This window comes from Petromyzon marinus, chromosome 36 (assembly GCF_048934315.1).
Source record: "Petromyzon marinus isolate PM22_M1 ecotype Great Lakes invasive population chromosome 36, UKy_Petmar_22M1.pri1.0, whole genome shotgun sequence".
Taxonomy (NCBI): Eukaryota; Metazoa; Chordata; class Hyperoartia; order Petromyzontiformes; family Petromyzontidae; genus Petromyzon; species Petromyzon marinus.
The window spans coordinates 11,646,004-11,663,334 of record NC_133702.1 but is presented as its reverse complement, the minus strand read 5'-3'; the positions used below and the strand labels follow the sequence as shown (position 1 = coordinate 11,663,334).

General features: G+C 58.7%; 1 protein-coding gene across 1 annotated transcript in view; it reads left to right on the top strand.

Annotated features, from left to right (window-relative positions):
- RNF123 (ring finger protein 123) overlaps positions 1–17,331 on the top strand; it is an 81,154-nt gene that overhangs the window by 44,364 nt on the left and 19,459 nt on the right. The window contains exons 32-35 of the mRNA XM_032966381.2: positions 2,184–2,323; positions 3,515–3,703; positions 4,513–4,588; positions 5,569–5,653. Coding sequence (XP_032822272.2) covers positions 2,184–2,323; positions 3,515–3,703; positions 4,513–4,588; positions 5,569–5,653 — 490 coding nt within the window. The remainder of the gene's footprint in view (positions 1–2,183; positions 2,324–3,514; positions 3,704–4,512; positions 4,589–5,568; positions 5,654–17,331) is intronic.

The following is a 17,331-nucleotide window of genomic DNA, read 5'->3' as shown; positions in this document are numbered from 1 at the left end:
CTCCTGTGGTCCGCAGCGTTGCCCTTCTCTCCGACCAGCTCCCCCCCCCCTCCCTTGTCCTGCCTTCCCAAACCCTCGTCACATCTCACGGCGTCAAGCGGGGCGAGGCCTGCGCTGGCGCTAGCGCTGGCGCTGGTGCGCGGGGGACCGCCTGGAACTGCCACGCGATTGTGGGCTTGTCCTGCGAGGCGCGGCGATGGATTGTCGAATCTGTCCCGTGCGGATATGTTTTCGAGGAATTTTTTTTGTTTTGTAAATTCGCGGTCGCCGAGTGTCCCCACGGGGTTCCTCCGCTCCTCCTCCCCACCACGCGGAGGCCGACTCTTCGTTGCTCGCGGCCAAACGTCCCAAACGTTGCAGCGCCGTCCTGAGCGGCCGAGGTCTCGAGACTCGGCGAGGCTCGTGAGAATTGGTTTTTACCCTTTCTGGCAATCAAACGGTTGTGTTGAGATGTGAAGATACCAAGCAAGGAATCCTGTCTGCATTAGCCACGCGTACTTGTGGCGAACACGCTTTCCTGGGTTAACGGGTAACGTCATCACCGTCGTCATTTGTATTCGCGTTACTGTTATCATTGTTGTCGTAGGGAGCGTTGTTATTCTTATTGATCTCACTGTGCCATGCCTCTCCCACTGCACCCTTCCCTCGCGCCACGCTCCCCAAATCTCTGGAATTCTCTGTGGTTTTTCCACCACACAGGATTCCCGAGTGACGTCATTGGGGTTGGAATTTGTGTGTGCTGTGTACGGTATGGTGTGCATGTGGTGTGTGCTGTGGCATGTGTGGTGTGCAGTGTGGTGTGTTGTACGGTGTGGTGTGTGTGTGTGTTGTGAGACATGGTTGTTTGGAGGGCAATGGTTGAGTTCCGACTACTGATGGTGTTCACTTACAGCGGACTGGTGTCTCACCCTTTTGTGTGTCACCCCTTGTGTGTCACCCCTTTGTGTGTCACCCCCTTTGTGTGTCACCCCTGTGTGTGTCACCCCTTTGTGTGTCACCCCTTTGTGTGTCACCCCTTGTGTGTCACCCCTTGTGTGTGTCACCAACCTGTGTGTCACCCCTTTGTGTGTCACCCCTTGTGTGTGTCACCCCCTTGTGTGTCACCCCTTTGTGTGTCACCCCTTTGTGTGTCACCCCTTGTGTGTCACCCCCTTTGTGTGTGTCACCCCTTGTGTGTGTCACCCCCTTGTGTGTCACCCCTTTGTGTGTCACCCCTTTGTGTGTCACCCCTTTGTGTGTGTCACCAACCTGTGTGTCACCCCTTTGTGTGTCACCCCTTTGTGTGTCACCCCTTTGTGTGTCACCCCCTTGTGTGTGTCACCCCTGTGTGTGTCACCCCTGTGTGTGTCACCCCTTTGTGTGTCACCCCTTTGTGTGTCACCCCCTGTGTGTCACCCCTTTGTGTGTCACCCCTTTGTGTGTCACCCCCTGTGTGTGTCACCCCTTGTGTGTGTCACCCCTTGTGTGTGTCACCCCTTGTGTGTGTCACCCCTTTGTGTGTGTCACCCCTTTGTGTGTCACCCCTTTGTGTGTCACCCCTTGTGTGTGTCACCCCTTTGTGTGTGTCACCCCTTTGTGTGTCACCCCTTTGTGTGTCACCCCTTGTGTGTGTCACCCCTTGTGTGTGTCACCCCTTTGTGTGTCACCCCTTTGTGTGTCACCCCTTTGTGTGTCACCCCCTTTGTGTGTGTCACCCCCTGTGTGTGTCACCCCTTTGTGTGTCACCCCTTGTGTGTGTCACCCCCTGTGTGTATCACCCCTTGTGTGTATCACCCCTTTGTGTGTGTCACCCCCCTATGTCATGCTCATTTGTCACCCTCTTGATGTCTCTCTGCCTTATCCCACTCACCTGCTCCCTCACCACCTCCCTCACCACCTCCCTCACCACCTCCCTCACCTGCTTCCTGACCACCTCCCTCACCACCTCCCTCACCACCTCCCTCACCACCCCACTCACCACCTCCCTCACCACCTCCCTCACCACCTCCCTCACCACCTCCCTCACCACCTCCCTCACCACCTCCCTCACCACCCCCCTCACCACCTCCCTCACCACCTCCCTCACCACCTCCCTCACCACCTCCCTCACCACCTCCCTCACCACCCCCCTCACCACCCCCCTCACCACCCCCCTCACCACCCCCCTCACCACCCCCTCACCACCCCCTCACCACCCCTTCTAGAGCCGTGCCCGTCACGTGCCCTGCAGGCCCACGCGGCGACGCTGCTCAGGACGGAGGCGGCGCTGGCGGCCGGCTTCATCAACAGCGTCCTCAACCAGCTCAACTGGGCCTTCTCAGAGTTCATCGGCATGATCCAGGAGGTCCGTGCGAGCGTGCGTCTCTGCGTGTCCGTGCGAGCGTGCGTCTGTGCATGTGTGTGTGCACGTGCGTCTGTGCGTGCGTGCGTGTATGTGTGTGTGTGCATGAGCGTGCGCTCGCGAGGTCCCAGCAAGGATTATCCAACATCGCTCCCCTTGCCAAGCGGCACGCCGAAGAGAGGCTTGCAGAGCCCCCAATGTGGTTTGTATGTATGTTCGCGCAGTGTATGTATGTTCGCACAGTACGTAGCCAACCGTGCTAATCGGAGGTGCGGGGTAAAGGACAACAAACTAAACACAACAACAAGGAGTTCTAAAGAAGCGAGTTTTCAATCTCGATTTTTAAGTGCATAGCTGCAGTGGATTCCTAATATCGCAAGGAAGATTTCATGCCAGAGCGGTCTTGCACGGACCTGGCATTCTCTGTCCGTCTACTACAGCAGAGGGCCTACACCTCTGCTTTATCGGCCTGGTGAAGGTCTGTGAGGCCATCAACAGGCCAGGCTCTGGGTTGTTCTTCGTGCTTTCGAGCACCTTCACCATCCGGTCGCACTCACGCGGGACTGACGTAACGGTGGGCAGGCTCCGGTGTGAAGCCATTTCCTGTTTTACCGCTGTTTGGGGACACCGGCCTTGCGCCGGTGGTTGCCGTGGTAACGAAGGCGACCGCTGCTCGTGGCAGCCAGCGCTGGTGAGTGGGGTAGGTGACGGCGATTCGGACGCCAGTCCACGGCACGGGCCGCGGTGGCGAGATGTTAACTCCCTCGCCTGGTATGCAGGAGGTCGTGGATTCGAACCCAACCCTGACGCCTGCTGTATATTTGGAGTTTGCGTGTCTCTCTCCCCGTGGTTGTGTGGATTTTTCTTCGGGTCGTCCAGTTTTCCCTCCACATTTAGAATCAACATCACACGTTTAGAAGTATTTGGCTGCTATAAATTTCCACGCGATGGTGATGAGCCACTTTGTTGAGCTATCATTTGTGAGAGCCAGGTCGCTTCTGAAAAAGAGCTACGTAGCTCAGCCAGGGGCCTTACCTGGAAAAACAAAATGGTTTCGTTTAGACTGCACTGACCTCTGTGTCTCAACGATGAACACCGCCGGACCCCCCTCCCGCTCACCCCCACTCACCCCCGCTCAACTCCCGCTGACCCCCCGCTGACCCCCGCTGACCTCCGCTCACCCCCAACCCGCAGATCCAGCAGACGGCGGAGCGTCCGGAGCGCAACTACATCGACAGCCGGCAGCTGAAGGTGTGCGCGACGTGCTTCGACCTGTCCGTGTCGCTGCTGCGCGTGCTCGAGATGGCCACGAGCCTGGCGCCAGAGGCCTTCACCGACTTCAGCCGGCCCTCGGCCGAGCTGCTGCTCACACGGCTGGCGCAGGTGAGCGAGTTGTAGGGGGGGTGGGAGCGGAGGGGGGGGGGGGCGGAGGGGGGTGGGAGCGGAGGGGGGTGGGAGCGGAGGGGGGTGGGGGCGGAGGGGGGTGGGAGCGGAGGGGGGTGGGAGCGGAGGGGGGGGGCGGAACCGGCGACGGCGATGTCGGGGAGCGAGAGAGCCATGGACGCGGCCGGTTTGCGTCAGGTTGATTTTCGGAGAGACAAACGGCACCACTCACGCACGGTGCCGCGGTGGCTGGGAGATGTCAACTACCTCACCTGGTGTACAGGAGGTCGTGGTTTTGATCCTGACCCTGATGCCTGCTGCTGTACATTTGGAGTTTTCGGTGTCTCCCTCTCTCCTCGTGGTAGTGTCGCGGTTTGCGCGCTGCGCTACGAACCTGGCCACCCGGGTTTGATTCCCGCTCACGGCCAACACCGGTGACGATTATCTGAACAGGTCCTGGGCCTCCCCTACGTCGACTCGGCCTCAAATGAGTACCTGGTGCGATGTGTAAACATCGCCACTGTGGAGACAAAGGCGGCCGGGCGTTGTGCTGGCCACCCACCCCCTCGTGTGCCGTGCCGGCCTTCACAGGTGCTAACAGCGCTCGCCCCAACAGTCCGTTACAGGCTGTGTGGCCGCTGTGTACACGAAGCTGCCGGTCTGACGCACGGCGCCGCGTGGAGCTCGGGGCTCCACGCGGCGCCCCTCGTCCGCCCCCACGTCGCTCCGCTCGCGTGACGCCCTTGCTGGCCCCCCACCCCGCTTCCCTCCCCGCCCCCCCTCTGTGCCCCGCGCCACGGCCCTCACAGCTCATCAACCAGGTGCTGAATCGCGTGACGTCCGAGAGGAATCTATTCGACCGAGTCGTCAACCTCCGTCTGCCAGGTGCGAAGGGCAGGGGCGGGGGGGGCGGGGGGTGGGGGGGCTTGCACCGTTGGCTACGTACGATGCGAAATAAGTTCAAGATACAAAGACAATAATCCCCCGTATAGCCTTAACAGACTTGGGGCAAGTGCTGTTATAGCGAGTACGTAGGAAGGCCGGAACGGCACTCAAGGAGTCGGGTGGCCAGCATCACGCGTTCAGAGTATTCGGCTGCTACTATAAATTTCCACGTGATGAGAAGCCACTCCGTTGAGCTCTCATTTGCGATGGCCAGGTCGCTTCTGAAAAAGAGCTACATAGCTCAGTGGGCCTTACCTGGTGAAATAAACAAATAGTTTAATAGGGATTATTCGTGGGGTGTGTAGCCGTAGCACATTGTTTTTTACACGCTTTTTATTAACTCACTCTGTCTGTTGTGGTTGTATCCTCAAATCTTGTAACTCAATTTTAACCCACTTCCCAATGTGGTATCGACTGCAAACTTGGTATACTTATGTCATACTGAGGACATACTATATTCTATCATTAAAAATAAACACATTTTAAAACATCATTTTTTATATGTTACGTTTCGGCTTGGCTCCAATTGTCCACGCTCAACTCACGCTGGCTGTAAATCACCACGGTCCCTTACGTTGTGGCAAGCTTCGCGGCCACTTCCTGGAGTCGTGGAGTTCTTCCATTGCTAGTACGGGACATTTCATTAAAGCGTGTTTTAAAAAAAGTTATATTTAAATATTACTTTTGGTATTGGCAAGGCCACGCAGGGGGCATCACAATGCTCCCTGCCTTCGCCAACCCGCGCCGACCAGCGTGGTGAAGTATGGTCAAATAACCACCGCGACCCGGACGGCGGCGTGGTGGAGGGGCCGTTGTCCTGCGGTGGGGTTGGCAGGACGGCCTTGCCTGCGTGGGCGTGCGGTGCGGTGCGATGACATCTCCGTGTCCCCCTCCTCCCCCCACCCCCCGGTCCGGTTCAGGGCTGGACACGGTGGATCACTACCCCATCCTCGTGTCTCTCACCGGAATCCTCGTGCAGCTCCTGGTGGATGGAACCACCCAGAGGTGAGTGGGGGGGGGGGGGGGGGGGGGCTGGGGGTTCGCAGAGGGAGTTGACTGTCTAGACCAGGGGGCTCCATCCCCCGGGCCGCGGACCGGTACCACTTCCGTCCGCGCCTCTTTCCCGCACTGCGCACTTGTCTCAGTCACGTGGTGTTGGTATAAAGCCCACAAGCTAACCCCTAGTAGCCACAATGAGTAAGCCCACAAGCTAGCCCCTAGTAGCCACAATGAGTAAGCCCACAAGCTCTAACCCCTAGTAGCCACAATGAGTAAGCCCACAAGCTCTAACCCCTAGTAGCCACAATGAGTAAGCCCACGAGCTCTAACCCCTAGTAACCACAATGAGTAAGCCCACAAGCTCTAACCCTAGTAGCCACAATGAGTAAGCCCACAAGCTCTAACCCCTAGTAGCCACAATGAGTAAGCCCACAAGCTCTAACCCCTAGTAGCCACAATGAGTAAGCCCACAAGCTCTAACCCCTAGTGGCCACAATGAGTAAGCCCACAAGCTCTAACCCCTAGTAGCCACAATGAGTAAGCCCACGAGCTCTAACCCCTAGTAGCCACAATGAGTAAGCCCACAAGCTCTAACCCTAGTAGCCACAAAGAGTAAGCCCACAAGCTCTCACCCCTAGTAGCCACAATGAGTAAGCCCACAAGCTCTAACCCCTAGTAGCCACAATGAGTAAGCCCACAAGCTAACCCCTAGTAGCCACAATGAGTAAGCCCACAAGCTAACCCCTAGTAGCCACAAAGAGTAAGCCCACAAGCTAACCCCTAGTAGCCACAATGAGTAAGCCCACAAGCTCTAACCCCTAGTAGCCACAAGGAGTAAGCCCACAAGCTCTAACCCCTAGTAGCCACAATGAGTAGCCCACAAGCTCTAACCCCTAGTAGCCACAATGAGTAAGCCCACAAGCTCTAACTCCTAGTAGCCACAATGAGTAAGCCCACAAGCTCTAACCCCTAGTAGCCACAATGAGTAAGCCCACAAGCTCTAACCCCTAGTAGCCACAATGAGTAAGCCCACGAGCTCTAACCCCTAGTAGCCACAATGAGTAAGCCCACAAGCTCTAACCCCTAGTAGCCACAATGAGTAAGCCCACAAGCTCTCACCCCTAGTAGCCACAATGAGTAAGCCCACAAGCTCTAACCCCTAGTAGCCACAATGAGTAAGCCCACAAGCTAACCCCTAGTAGCCACAATGAGTAAGCCCACAAGCTCTAACCCCTAGTAGCCACAATGAGTAAGCCCACAAGCTAACCCCTAGTAGCCTCAATGAGTAAGCCCACAAGCTCTAACCCCTAGTAGCCACAAGGAGTAAGCCCACAAACTCTAACCCCTAGTAGCCACAATGAGTAGCCCACAAGCTCTAACCCCTAGTAGCCACAATGAGTAAGCCCACAAGCTCTAACTCCTAGTAGCCACAATGAGTAAGCCCACAAGCTCTAACCCCTAGTAGCCACAATGAGTAAGCCCACAAGCTCTAACCCCTAGTAGCCTCAATGAGTAAGCCCACAAGCTCTAACCCCTAGTAGCCACAATGAGTAAGCCCACAAGCTCTAACCCCTAGTATCCACAATGAGTAAGCCCACAAGCTCTAATCCCTAGTAGCCACAATGAGTAAGCCCACAAGCTCTAACCCCTAGTAGCCACAATGAGTAAGCCCACAAGCTCTAACCCCTAGTAGCCACAATAAGTAAGCCCACAAGCTCTAACCTCTAGTAGCCACAATGAGTAAGCCCACAAGCTAACCCCTAGTAGCCACAATGAGTAAGCCCACAAGCTCTAACCCCTAGTAGCCACAATGAGTAAGCCCACAAGCTCTAACCCCTAGTAGCCTCAATGAGTAAGCCCACAAGCTCTAACCCCTAGTAGCCACAATGAGTAAGCCCACAAGCTCTAACCCCTAGTATCCACAATGAGTAAGCCCACAAGCTCTAATCCCTAGTATCCACAATGAGTAAGCCCACAAGCTCTAATCCCTAGTAGCCACAATGAGTAAGCCCACAAGCTCTAACCCCTAGTAGCCACAATGAGTAAGCCCACAAGCTCTAACCCCTAGTAGCCACAATAAGTAAGCCCACAAGCTCTAACCTCTAGTAGCCACAATGAGTAAGCCCACAAGCTAACCCCTAGTAGCCACAATGAGTAAGCCCACAAGCTCTAACCCCTAGTAGCCACAATAAGTAAGCCCACAAGCTCTAACCTCTAGTAGCCACAATGAGTAAGCCCACAAGCTAACCCCTAGTAGCCACAATGAGTAAGCCCACAAGCTCTAACCCCTAGTAGCCTCAATGAGTAAGCCCACAAGCTCTAACCCCTAGTAGCCTCAATGAGTAAGCCCACAAGCTCTAACCCCTAGTAGCCACAATGAGTAAGCCCACAAGCTCTAACCCCCTAGTAGCCACAATGAGTAAGCCCACAAGCTAACCCCTAGTAGCCACAATGAGTAAGCCCACAAGCTAACCCCTAGTAGCCACAATGAGTAAGCCCACAAGCTCTAACCCCTAGTAGCCACAATAAGTAAGCCCACAAGCTCTAACCTCTAGTAGCCACAATGAGTAAGCCCACAAGCTAACCCCTAGTAGCCACAATGAGTAAGCCCACAAGCTCTAACCCCTAGTAGCCTCAATGAGTAAGCCCACAAGCTCTAACCCCTAGTAGCCTCAATGAGTAAGCCCACAAGCTCTAACCCCTAGTAGCCTCAATGAGTAAGCCCACAAGCTCTAACCCCTAGTAGCCTCAATGAGTAAGCCCACAAGCTCTAACCCCTAGTAGCCTCAATGAGTAAGCCCACAAGCTCTAACCCCTAGTAGCCACAATGAGTAAGCCCACAAGCTCTAACCCCCTAGTAGCCACAATGAGTAAGCCCACAAGCTAACCCCTAGTAGCCACAATGAGTAAGCCCACAAGCTAACCCCTAGTAGCCACAATGAGTAAGCCCACAAGCTCTAACCCCTAGTAGCCACAATAAGTAAGCCCACAAGCTCTAACCTCTAGTAGCCACAATGAGTAAGCCCACAAGCTAACCCTTAGTAGCCACAATGAGTAAGCCCACAAGCTCTAACCCCTAGTAGCCTCAATGAGTAAGCCCACAAGCTCTAACCCCTAGTAGCCACAATGAGTAAGCCCACAAGCACTAACCCCTAGTAGCCACAATGAGTAAGCCCACAAGCTCTAACCTCTAGTAGCCACAATGAGTAAGCCCACAAGCTAACCCCTAGTAGCCACAATGAGTAAGCCCACAAGCTCTAACCCCTAGTAGCCTCAATGAGTAAGCCCACAAGCTCTAACCCCTAGTAGCCTCAATGAGTAAGCCCACAAGCTCTAACCCCTAGTAGCCTCAATGAGTAAGCCCACAAGCTCTAACCCCTAGTAGCCACAATGAGTAAGCCCACAAGCACTAACCCCTAGTAGCCACAATGAGTAAGCCCACAAGCTCTAACCCCTAGTAGCCACAATGAGTAACAAACAAACATCGCTGGAGAGCTTCTTTGAAAAGGGGGGAAAGACCCAATGATGACCCCCCCCTCCCCCCCCGGTCCGTGACAACAAGGTTGGGGACCGCCGCTCTAGACCGTCGTGACGTTGCTCTGTGCGTCTGTGAGTACGGCCTTCGTAGGTGCTACTCGGTAACAGCACTTGCCCCAACAGTCTGTTAAGGCTACACTTGGGGGATCTTTGTTTGTGTTTGTCGGTGGGGCGGTGACCAAGTTGCGCTCCGAACCCGGGGACCCGAGTTTGATTCCCGCTCATGGCCAACACCGGTGAATCCGTCCTGGGCCTCCCCTAGGTCGACCCAGCCTCGCCGCCGATTAGCACGGTTGGCTACGTACGGTGCGAAAGAAGTTCATGCATACAAAATGAGTACCTGGTATGGGGAGACAAAGGCGTGGTGCTGGCCACCCACCCTCTCGTGCGCCGTGCCGGCCTTCATAGGTGCTCGCTAAAAGCACTTGCCCCACCAGTCTGTTAAAGGCTGTACGGGGGATCTTTGTCTTTTTGTGTACACCTGTGTGCGCGTAATTCTTGAGTGCTTGTGCGTTGCGTATCTTTGCATCTATGTGTTGCGTTGGCGCAGCAGTTGCCACACAACACTGCCAACCCGGTGAAACCTGAGTTTGATTCCCGGCTAAGGCTCTGTGACATCAGTTGCACGTGGCATCTGAACCCATTCTGATGCGGCGTGTTAGCACGAGCAATTTGAAAACCACAGCAGCCAGGCGTTGTGCTGACCACACCGTCGCCCCCTTGCATATCCCGGCAACCACCATAGGCGCTCGCTAGCACACCTCTTTCGTTTCTGTAGATAATATGGAGGATCTCTGTTTCATTATGTGTTAAGGTGTGTTGTGCTTTGAGCAGTGTGTGTGTGTTTCTGGGTGGATGATGCACTGTGTGCGTGTGTATAAAATTCTTTGTCCGTCCACTGCTGGGTGTAAAACCTTGCAGCACACTGTATCGGGCCGAGGGGGTTGCTCGCCATACTTCACCAAGGCGGTCAAAACCACGTGTCGCTTTATTGCTTCGGTGTCACGAACCACGGGAATGGAACGGTTTATCCGCGACGGAGCTGTCGAGTTGCCGCGTCCTTGCCTCCGCGCGTCGCGGGCCGCCCCCCCCCAACCTCTCCCCCCCCCCCACCCCTCCCCCCGCCTTCGCCAGGACACGGCACGCGGCCGACGAGACGCGTGCGGCCTGGGCCACGTCGAGTAGCTTGGCCTACCGGCGGCACACTTTCACAAGTGGCTTTTGAAAGATTTAAGAATGATTGAATGCAAAAACAAAATGGAATAAGGCTACGCAAACAAGGCGACTCCAGAGTGCAGAGTACACAAGCGTAGGTGATGGGGTTGATGGTGAGAGCGTTTGGATGTGCGCGCTGTGGAGGAGCTCCCGGGAGCTTCTGGAGCAAAACTTCGGACGTCGTGCAGAACGCCGCGTGGAGAGCGGCACCGATGAACCCGCGCGGCACCGATGAACCCGCGCGGCACCGATGAACCAGAGCGGCACCGATGAACCAGAGCGGCACCGATGAACCCGCGCGGCACCGATGAACCCGCGCGGCACCGATGAACCCGCGCGGCACCGATGAACCCGCGCGGCCGGGACCGCTAATGCACCCCCCCCCCCCGTCGCCACCGCCCGCAACCGCGCGGTTACCGTGACGGCGCGTGCATGCGTTCGGGGTCGCCATGGCAACTTTGGTCAACCTCTTTTGTCGAGAAAAACAACAATCGGCTGGAGTCTCATTTCACACGGAGTGGACCGGCAGTGTTGCGAGGTTTAATAAAAAAAATAACAACGGCCTGGCATGGACAATTTCAGGCTTACATAGAGGCCCATAGACCAGCAGAGAGGCCCATAGACTCACAGAGAGACCCATAGACTCACAGAGAGACCCATAGACTCACAGAGAGAACCATAGACTCACATGGTGTCCCATAGACGTCTACACGATGGACACGGGACAATGGAGTTACTGCGTGCACTGTGGTTTAATCAATAGACTTGCATGGAGAATCGTAGACTCACAAACAGAACCATAGAATCGCACAGAGACGCATAGTCACCTACAGAACCATAGACTCGCACAGAGATCCATATAGTCACATACAGAACCATAGAATCACACAGAGACCCATAGAGTCACCTACAGAACCATAAACTCGCACAGAGACCCATATAGTCACCTACAGAACCATAGACTCGCACAGAGACCCATATAGTCACATACAGAACCATAGACTCGCACAGAGACCCATATAGTCACATACAGAACCATAGACTCGCACAGAGACCCATAGAGTCACGTACAGAACCATAGACTCACATGGTGTCCCATAGACGTGTACACGAAGGACCCGGGCTAGTGGCGTTACCGCGCGCTGCCCCGGACCGGCACTCGCCAGATCGTGTTGCCGAAAAGACCGGCGGGTGGTAGCCAATTACCGGGGAGGGTGCGGTTGGACTTGGTGGCTCGCACCGGCCATCAAAGAGCACGATGAGTGGGGTCGCACGGTGAGGTCCGCTGGGCGTCTAATTAGCTCGCGAGAGGGGGACGCAGAGGCGCGTTCGGAATCGCAGAGAGGAGAACAAAGCACCCGCGAGGGGTGGGGGAGCGAACACGATGGGAGTGGTGCGGTGGGGGGTGCAGGGTCCCAGGAATTGGCTGCGATCGTTGATGGTCGTGTGGACTAAATAATTAAATATTCAGGTGCTACCCCCCCCCGATCGCATGATTTGTGTCGAGACGAAAAACGAAGAATTCGTTGGTAAAGCTTCACAGTGCGGCGCATGCGGGCAGATGTCACAGAGATACTCGTCGGGAGGTTCCCTCCAGCGACCTGTGGTCCGTACGTACGTGTGTGTGTGTGCGTACGTTGGACTTCTTTCGCACCGTTCGTGGCCAATCGCAGGCGCGGGGGAAGGACCACACAGTAGGGGGCGGCGCTTGCGCCAGCTCGCTCGGCACTCGTCCGTCGCCTGGTGGTAGTCGCTCAAATCGATAGTTTGTTTGTTCCCGGAGGCGGAATTTGTCCGAGGCGAGGTGCCAATGCGGTGTTGAGCGCCGCCGCGCGATGGGTCGCCTGGACGACCCAAACCCTCGCGAGTCGCCCCGCGACAGCCGTGGCCTCCGAGCGGCCCCGTTGTTTCCTCCGTGTCCGACGTTCAAGCGCTGCCCCCTTCCGCCTCTAAACCCGACGGATGCCGAGACGGCCCTGCGCGCGCGGTGAGCCGCGGACGCCCGTCCCGCGGTTCGCGTCGTCGCGGCCGCCGGGAGTGGCGGCCGCCGGCAGCCGCGGGCGAAGCTCTCGCTCGGAGGAGCGAGCGCGGGGGAAACGACCTCCCCAGAAACGTCGCTCTCCCGCGTCGTAGCGGTGACCCGCACGCGCACCCCCCCCTCACCCAACCCCGTGCCCCCTCGTCCGCACGCGCCGTCCGGGGGCGCCGTCGCTCTCTTGTTGCGCGCTCTGTTCGGTGTGAACCGACGCTTGTTGGCCACGGAGTCGGGAGGCCCCGTGGAGGGAGGGAGAGAGACGCTATTGTCCGTGGCTGGCGAGCGGTGGCCACGGGGGACATGGGTACACGGGAGACGCGTGCGACTCCCTCTTCTACCCCGCCCCCGGTGGCCCGGCCTCTCTGCCGCCTCGCCGGGAGGACTGCGCGCATGTTCCATCACCCCGTGCGTTTGTCAAGCGTCGCTTGAGGAGCGACATGGAGCTTGGGGGGCTTGAGAGGCGGAGAGAGAGAGAGACGGGGTTGAGCCACGTTGTTACACGCACCGCTCTCGCAATGCCTCCAACAGCCCGGGAGATGGTTTCCTTGTTTCTCACTTTTGTCCTGGAACTCTCGCTGAGCAGTACCCTGACCCCACCATAGACTCGCACATAGACCCATAGAGTCACATACAGAACGAGAGACTTGCACAGAGATCCATAGAGTCACATACAGAACGAGAGACTGGCACAGAGATCCATAGAGTCACATACAGAACGAGAGACTCGCACATAGATCCATAGAGTCACATACAGAATGAGAGACTCGCACATAGACCCATAGAGTCACATACAGAACGAGAGACTTGCACAGAGATCCATAGAGTCACATACAGAACGAGAGACTCGCACAGAGATCCATAGTCACATACAGAACGAGAGACTCGCACAGAGATCCATAGAGTCACATACAGAACGAGAGACTCGCACAGAGATCCATAGATTCACATACAGAACGAGAGACTCGCACAGAGATCCATAGAGTCACATACAGAACGAGAGACTCGCACAGAGATCCAGAGATTCACATACAGAACGAGAGACTCGCACAGAGATCCAGAGATTCACATACAGAACGAGAGACTCGCACAGAGATCCATAGTCACATACAGAACGAGAGACTCGCACAGAGATCCATAGAGTCACATACAGAATGAGAGACTCGCACAGAGATCTATAGAGTCACATACAGAACGAGAGACTCGCACAGAGATCCATAGATTCACATACAGAACGAGAGACTCGCACAGAGATCCAGAGATTCACATACAGAACGAGAGACTCGCACAGAGATCTATAGAGTCACATACAGAACGAGAGACTCGCACAGAGATCCATAGATTCACATACAGAACGAGAGACTCGCACAGAGATCCATAGAGTCACATACAGAACGAGAGACTCGCACAGAGACCCATGGAGTCACAAACAGAACCATAGACTCGCAAAGAGACCCATAGAGTCACATTCAGGACGATAGACTCACATAGTGTCCCATAGACGTGTACACGATGGACACGGGACGCAGGAAGTGGCTATCGCAGAGCCACCTTCGAGTGACCTCTGGTCCACACGCAGTAAGGTGATCAGCGCTTTTCCCCCCAACTGCTCAGCGCACCGAGAGTGAACTTTATCGCTTGCTTCAACTTTCAGAGCTGGACTTGAGAAACAAAATTAAGTCTGGGACCGAACGGAACGCCCGTTTTGGAAGCCGGTTTTAACCGCGGGAGACGCAGATCGTGGGGGACGCGGACGGGGGCAGTTTCCTAGCGACCAGCGGCGCAGGGTGACGGCGGCGGATCCAGGAAGGCCACGTGCCGCACCGCCGGCGCTCCGGCGCGGAGCTCCGCGCTCGGCTCCGGCGGGAACGGAGCGACGGCCTCTGGGATGAAGTCGAAGGCCCCGCCGTAGCGCCCGCGGCGGCACGGGCAGTAGCAGCGGCGGCGGCGGCACGGGCAGGGCGTGAGGAAGACGTACGCCAGCACCAGCAGGAGGCTGGCGGCGCACACGGCGAGCATGGTGATGAGCGTGGAGAACGAGGCGGAAGCTTCGGCGACCTCTGGCTCTGCCGGCTCTGCCGGCTCTGCCGGCTCGTCGTGGTCGTCGTGGTCGTCGTGGTCGTCGTGGTCGTCGTAGTCGTCGTAGTAGTTCTCGTCGTTGCGGCGCGGAGCCACCGTGAGCCGCACGCGAGCCGTGGCTCCACCTGGGCGGCGCCGGCACGAGTAAACCCCCGAGTCGGAGGTCACGGCGCCAATGATCAGCAACCGGCCGGCGCCGTAGCCGTGCGCCGTCGCCGCCGCACGCCTCCTGGTGGTCGCCGTCTCCCTGCCGCCGACGCTCCCCGGGACGAGCGAAGAGCCGCCCACGGTCTCGTTGTCCGGCGTCACCCACTCAACGCTCGCCGGTTCTTGGCCACCCGCCGGGAGCGCCGCCGTCGCCGGGCAGCCCAGGGAGACATTGGCGCCGGCACGCGCCGCGTAGCGGAGCGGCGGCCGGGCGAGCGTGTGCCCGTGCCGCCCGGCGCACGGCGATGCCCAGCCGGGCCCGGCGGCGCCCTCGTCGGGCAGAAACTCCGCCACGTCCCTCGTCCTACCGGCGGCCTCGTCGGCGTCGTCGTCGTCGACCGACTCGTCGCGGCAGCGGAAGTCCTGCCAGCGCTCGAGCACCGGCCGATAGGCGGCGCCGCGCAGCGCCGCCAGCGCCCGCGCGAGCCGGCACCCGCACGCGAAGGGGTTCCCGTGCAGGAAGACGGCGGCGGCGCGGAGCCGCGCGAACGGCGGCGCCGACGGGAAGGCGCGGGCGCGGTTGGAGCCGAGGTCGAGCAGCGCCAGCGAGGGCGCCGCGCGCAGCAGGGGCAGCACGGGCAGCGAGCGCAGGCGGTTGGCGCCCAGGTAGAGGCGGCGCAGGGCGGGGAGGCCCCCGAAGGCGCCGCGGGACAGCCGGGCGATCTCGTTGCCCTGCAGCTCCAGCGAGCGCAGGCGCGCCAGCCCTGCGAACGCGTCGCGGGGAATCTCGCGCAGCGCGTTGAGCGAGAGGTCGAGCCGCTCGGCGCGCGGCACCGCCCGGCCCAGCAGCCCCGGGGCCAGCGCCGAGACGCGGTTCCGCGCCAGCGCCACGCGCGCCGCCCTCGCCAGCGCCGCGCCGTCGCCCGCGGCCGACAGGAACGGCGGGAAGAGCGTCAGCGCGTTGCCGCTCAGGTCGAGCGTGGAGAAGCGGTCGGGCACGCGGGCCGGCGCCTCGTCGTCCGACAGGCCGCGGCCGCCGCAGTCGAGGATGTCGCCGGCGCACACGCAGCGGCGCGGGCAGCGCCACGGACGCCGCGGCCCGCCCGAGGACCCCCCGTCGCGGACGAGCAGCAGCAGCAGCAGCAGCAGGGGCAGCAGCAGGAGCGGCGCCGGGAGGATCATGTTCCGAGCGGCGCCGGCGCCGACTCGTCGCCCGCTCGTGAATGTCGGCGCCGGTTTCCCCGGCTACGCTGTAACCTTTGCGGCTCGGTGAGGATGCCCTGGGGAGCGGCAGCAGCTGTCGGCGCCTTCGCCAGCGTGTCGGAGCAAATGTTGGTGACGCTGGGAGCGTAGTTGTACCTGCGCGGGTGGTGGGTGTGTGTTGTGGTGGTGGGTGTGTGTTGTTGTGGTGGTAGTTGCGGTGTGCGGGTAGTGGGGTGTACGGGGTGCAGACAGACGAGGAAGTCGCGAGCGTTGGCTCACCTGCGCTCGGCTCCGCTTCTCGCGGCCCGGCGCTCCCTCCCTCCCTCCCTCCCGTGCACTCCCTCCGTTGCCACGCAACACGACGAGCTGGCTCCCAATTAAAGTAATTAACGAGCTGAGCACCGTCGACGTCGGCGCAGCACCTGGCGGCCCGTGGGAGCGGCTCCCCCCGTGCGCAGCGAAGTCGAGAGAGACGTTACATTTGTCGGGAGCGTTCGGGGCCCCTCGTTTTGCCCCGTGTGAAACCCACGGAGCCCGCGTGGCTAACGGCGTCGCCCGCGACGAGGTGGACCCGCGACGAGGTGGACCCGCGACGAGGTGGACCCGCGACGAGGTGGACCCTCGGAGAGCGAGCGGCGCTGTTGCTGCGTCGCGGGCCGCGGAGCGCCGGGGGGCGGGAGGGCGGCGCCGGGGGGGGGCTTTTCGCGGGAAGGGATTATTTATTTATTTGTTGTCCCTGTCCCACTCTCTCTGCCTCTCGCCGGTGGTTTTGCTCGGCCTGCGTGGGCCCCCTCCCCCCACAAACACCCCCACCCACTCACCCAGCTCGCCACTCACCCCGCGCACCGCTCACCCAGCTCACCATTCACCCAACTCACCACTCACCCAGCTCACCGCTCGCCCAGCTCAACGCTCACCCAGCTCACCACTCACCCCGCTCACCCCGCGTACCGCTCACCCCGCGTACCGCTCACCCAGCTCACCGCTCACCCAGCTCACCGCTCGACCCGGCGAGCGAGATGCCGCTCGGAGCGAGTCCGACGTGACAGAGGGGTGACAGCCGCTTTGTCCCCGCTGTCTCTCCCCACGGCCGTGGGAGAGAGAGGAGCCTGCACTGTGCAGAGCCCTGGCGCTGTGGATGCAGCAGATGTGCTCGAGGAGGTGGAGCAGGATGGGGGGCAGGGTGAGGATGCGGAGGTATTCACCTGGGGCAGCGGGGGACGGGGTGACAGCCGGGGCTTCTGGGAAATCAAGATGGGAGGAGGTGGGGCGGTTAGTCGGGGTGGTGGCCAGAGGAACTGGGGAGGTGATACAGATGGTGATGTTGGTCACCTCTGTAGTAATGGTCACGATGATGCTAATGTTGATGCAGATGGTGATGTTGGTCACCTCTGTAGTAATGGTCACGATGATGCTAATGTTGATGCAGATGGTGATGTTGGTCACCTCTGTAGTAATGGTCACGATGATG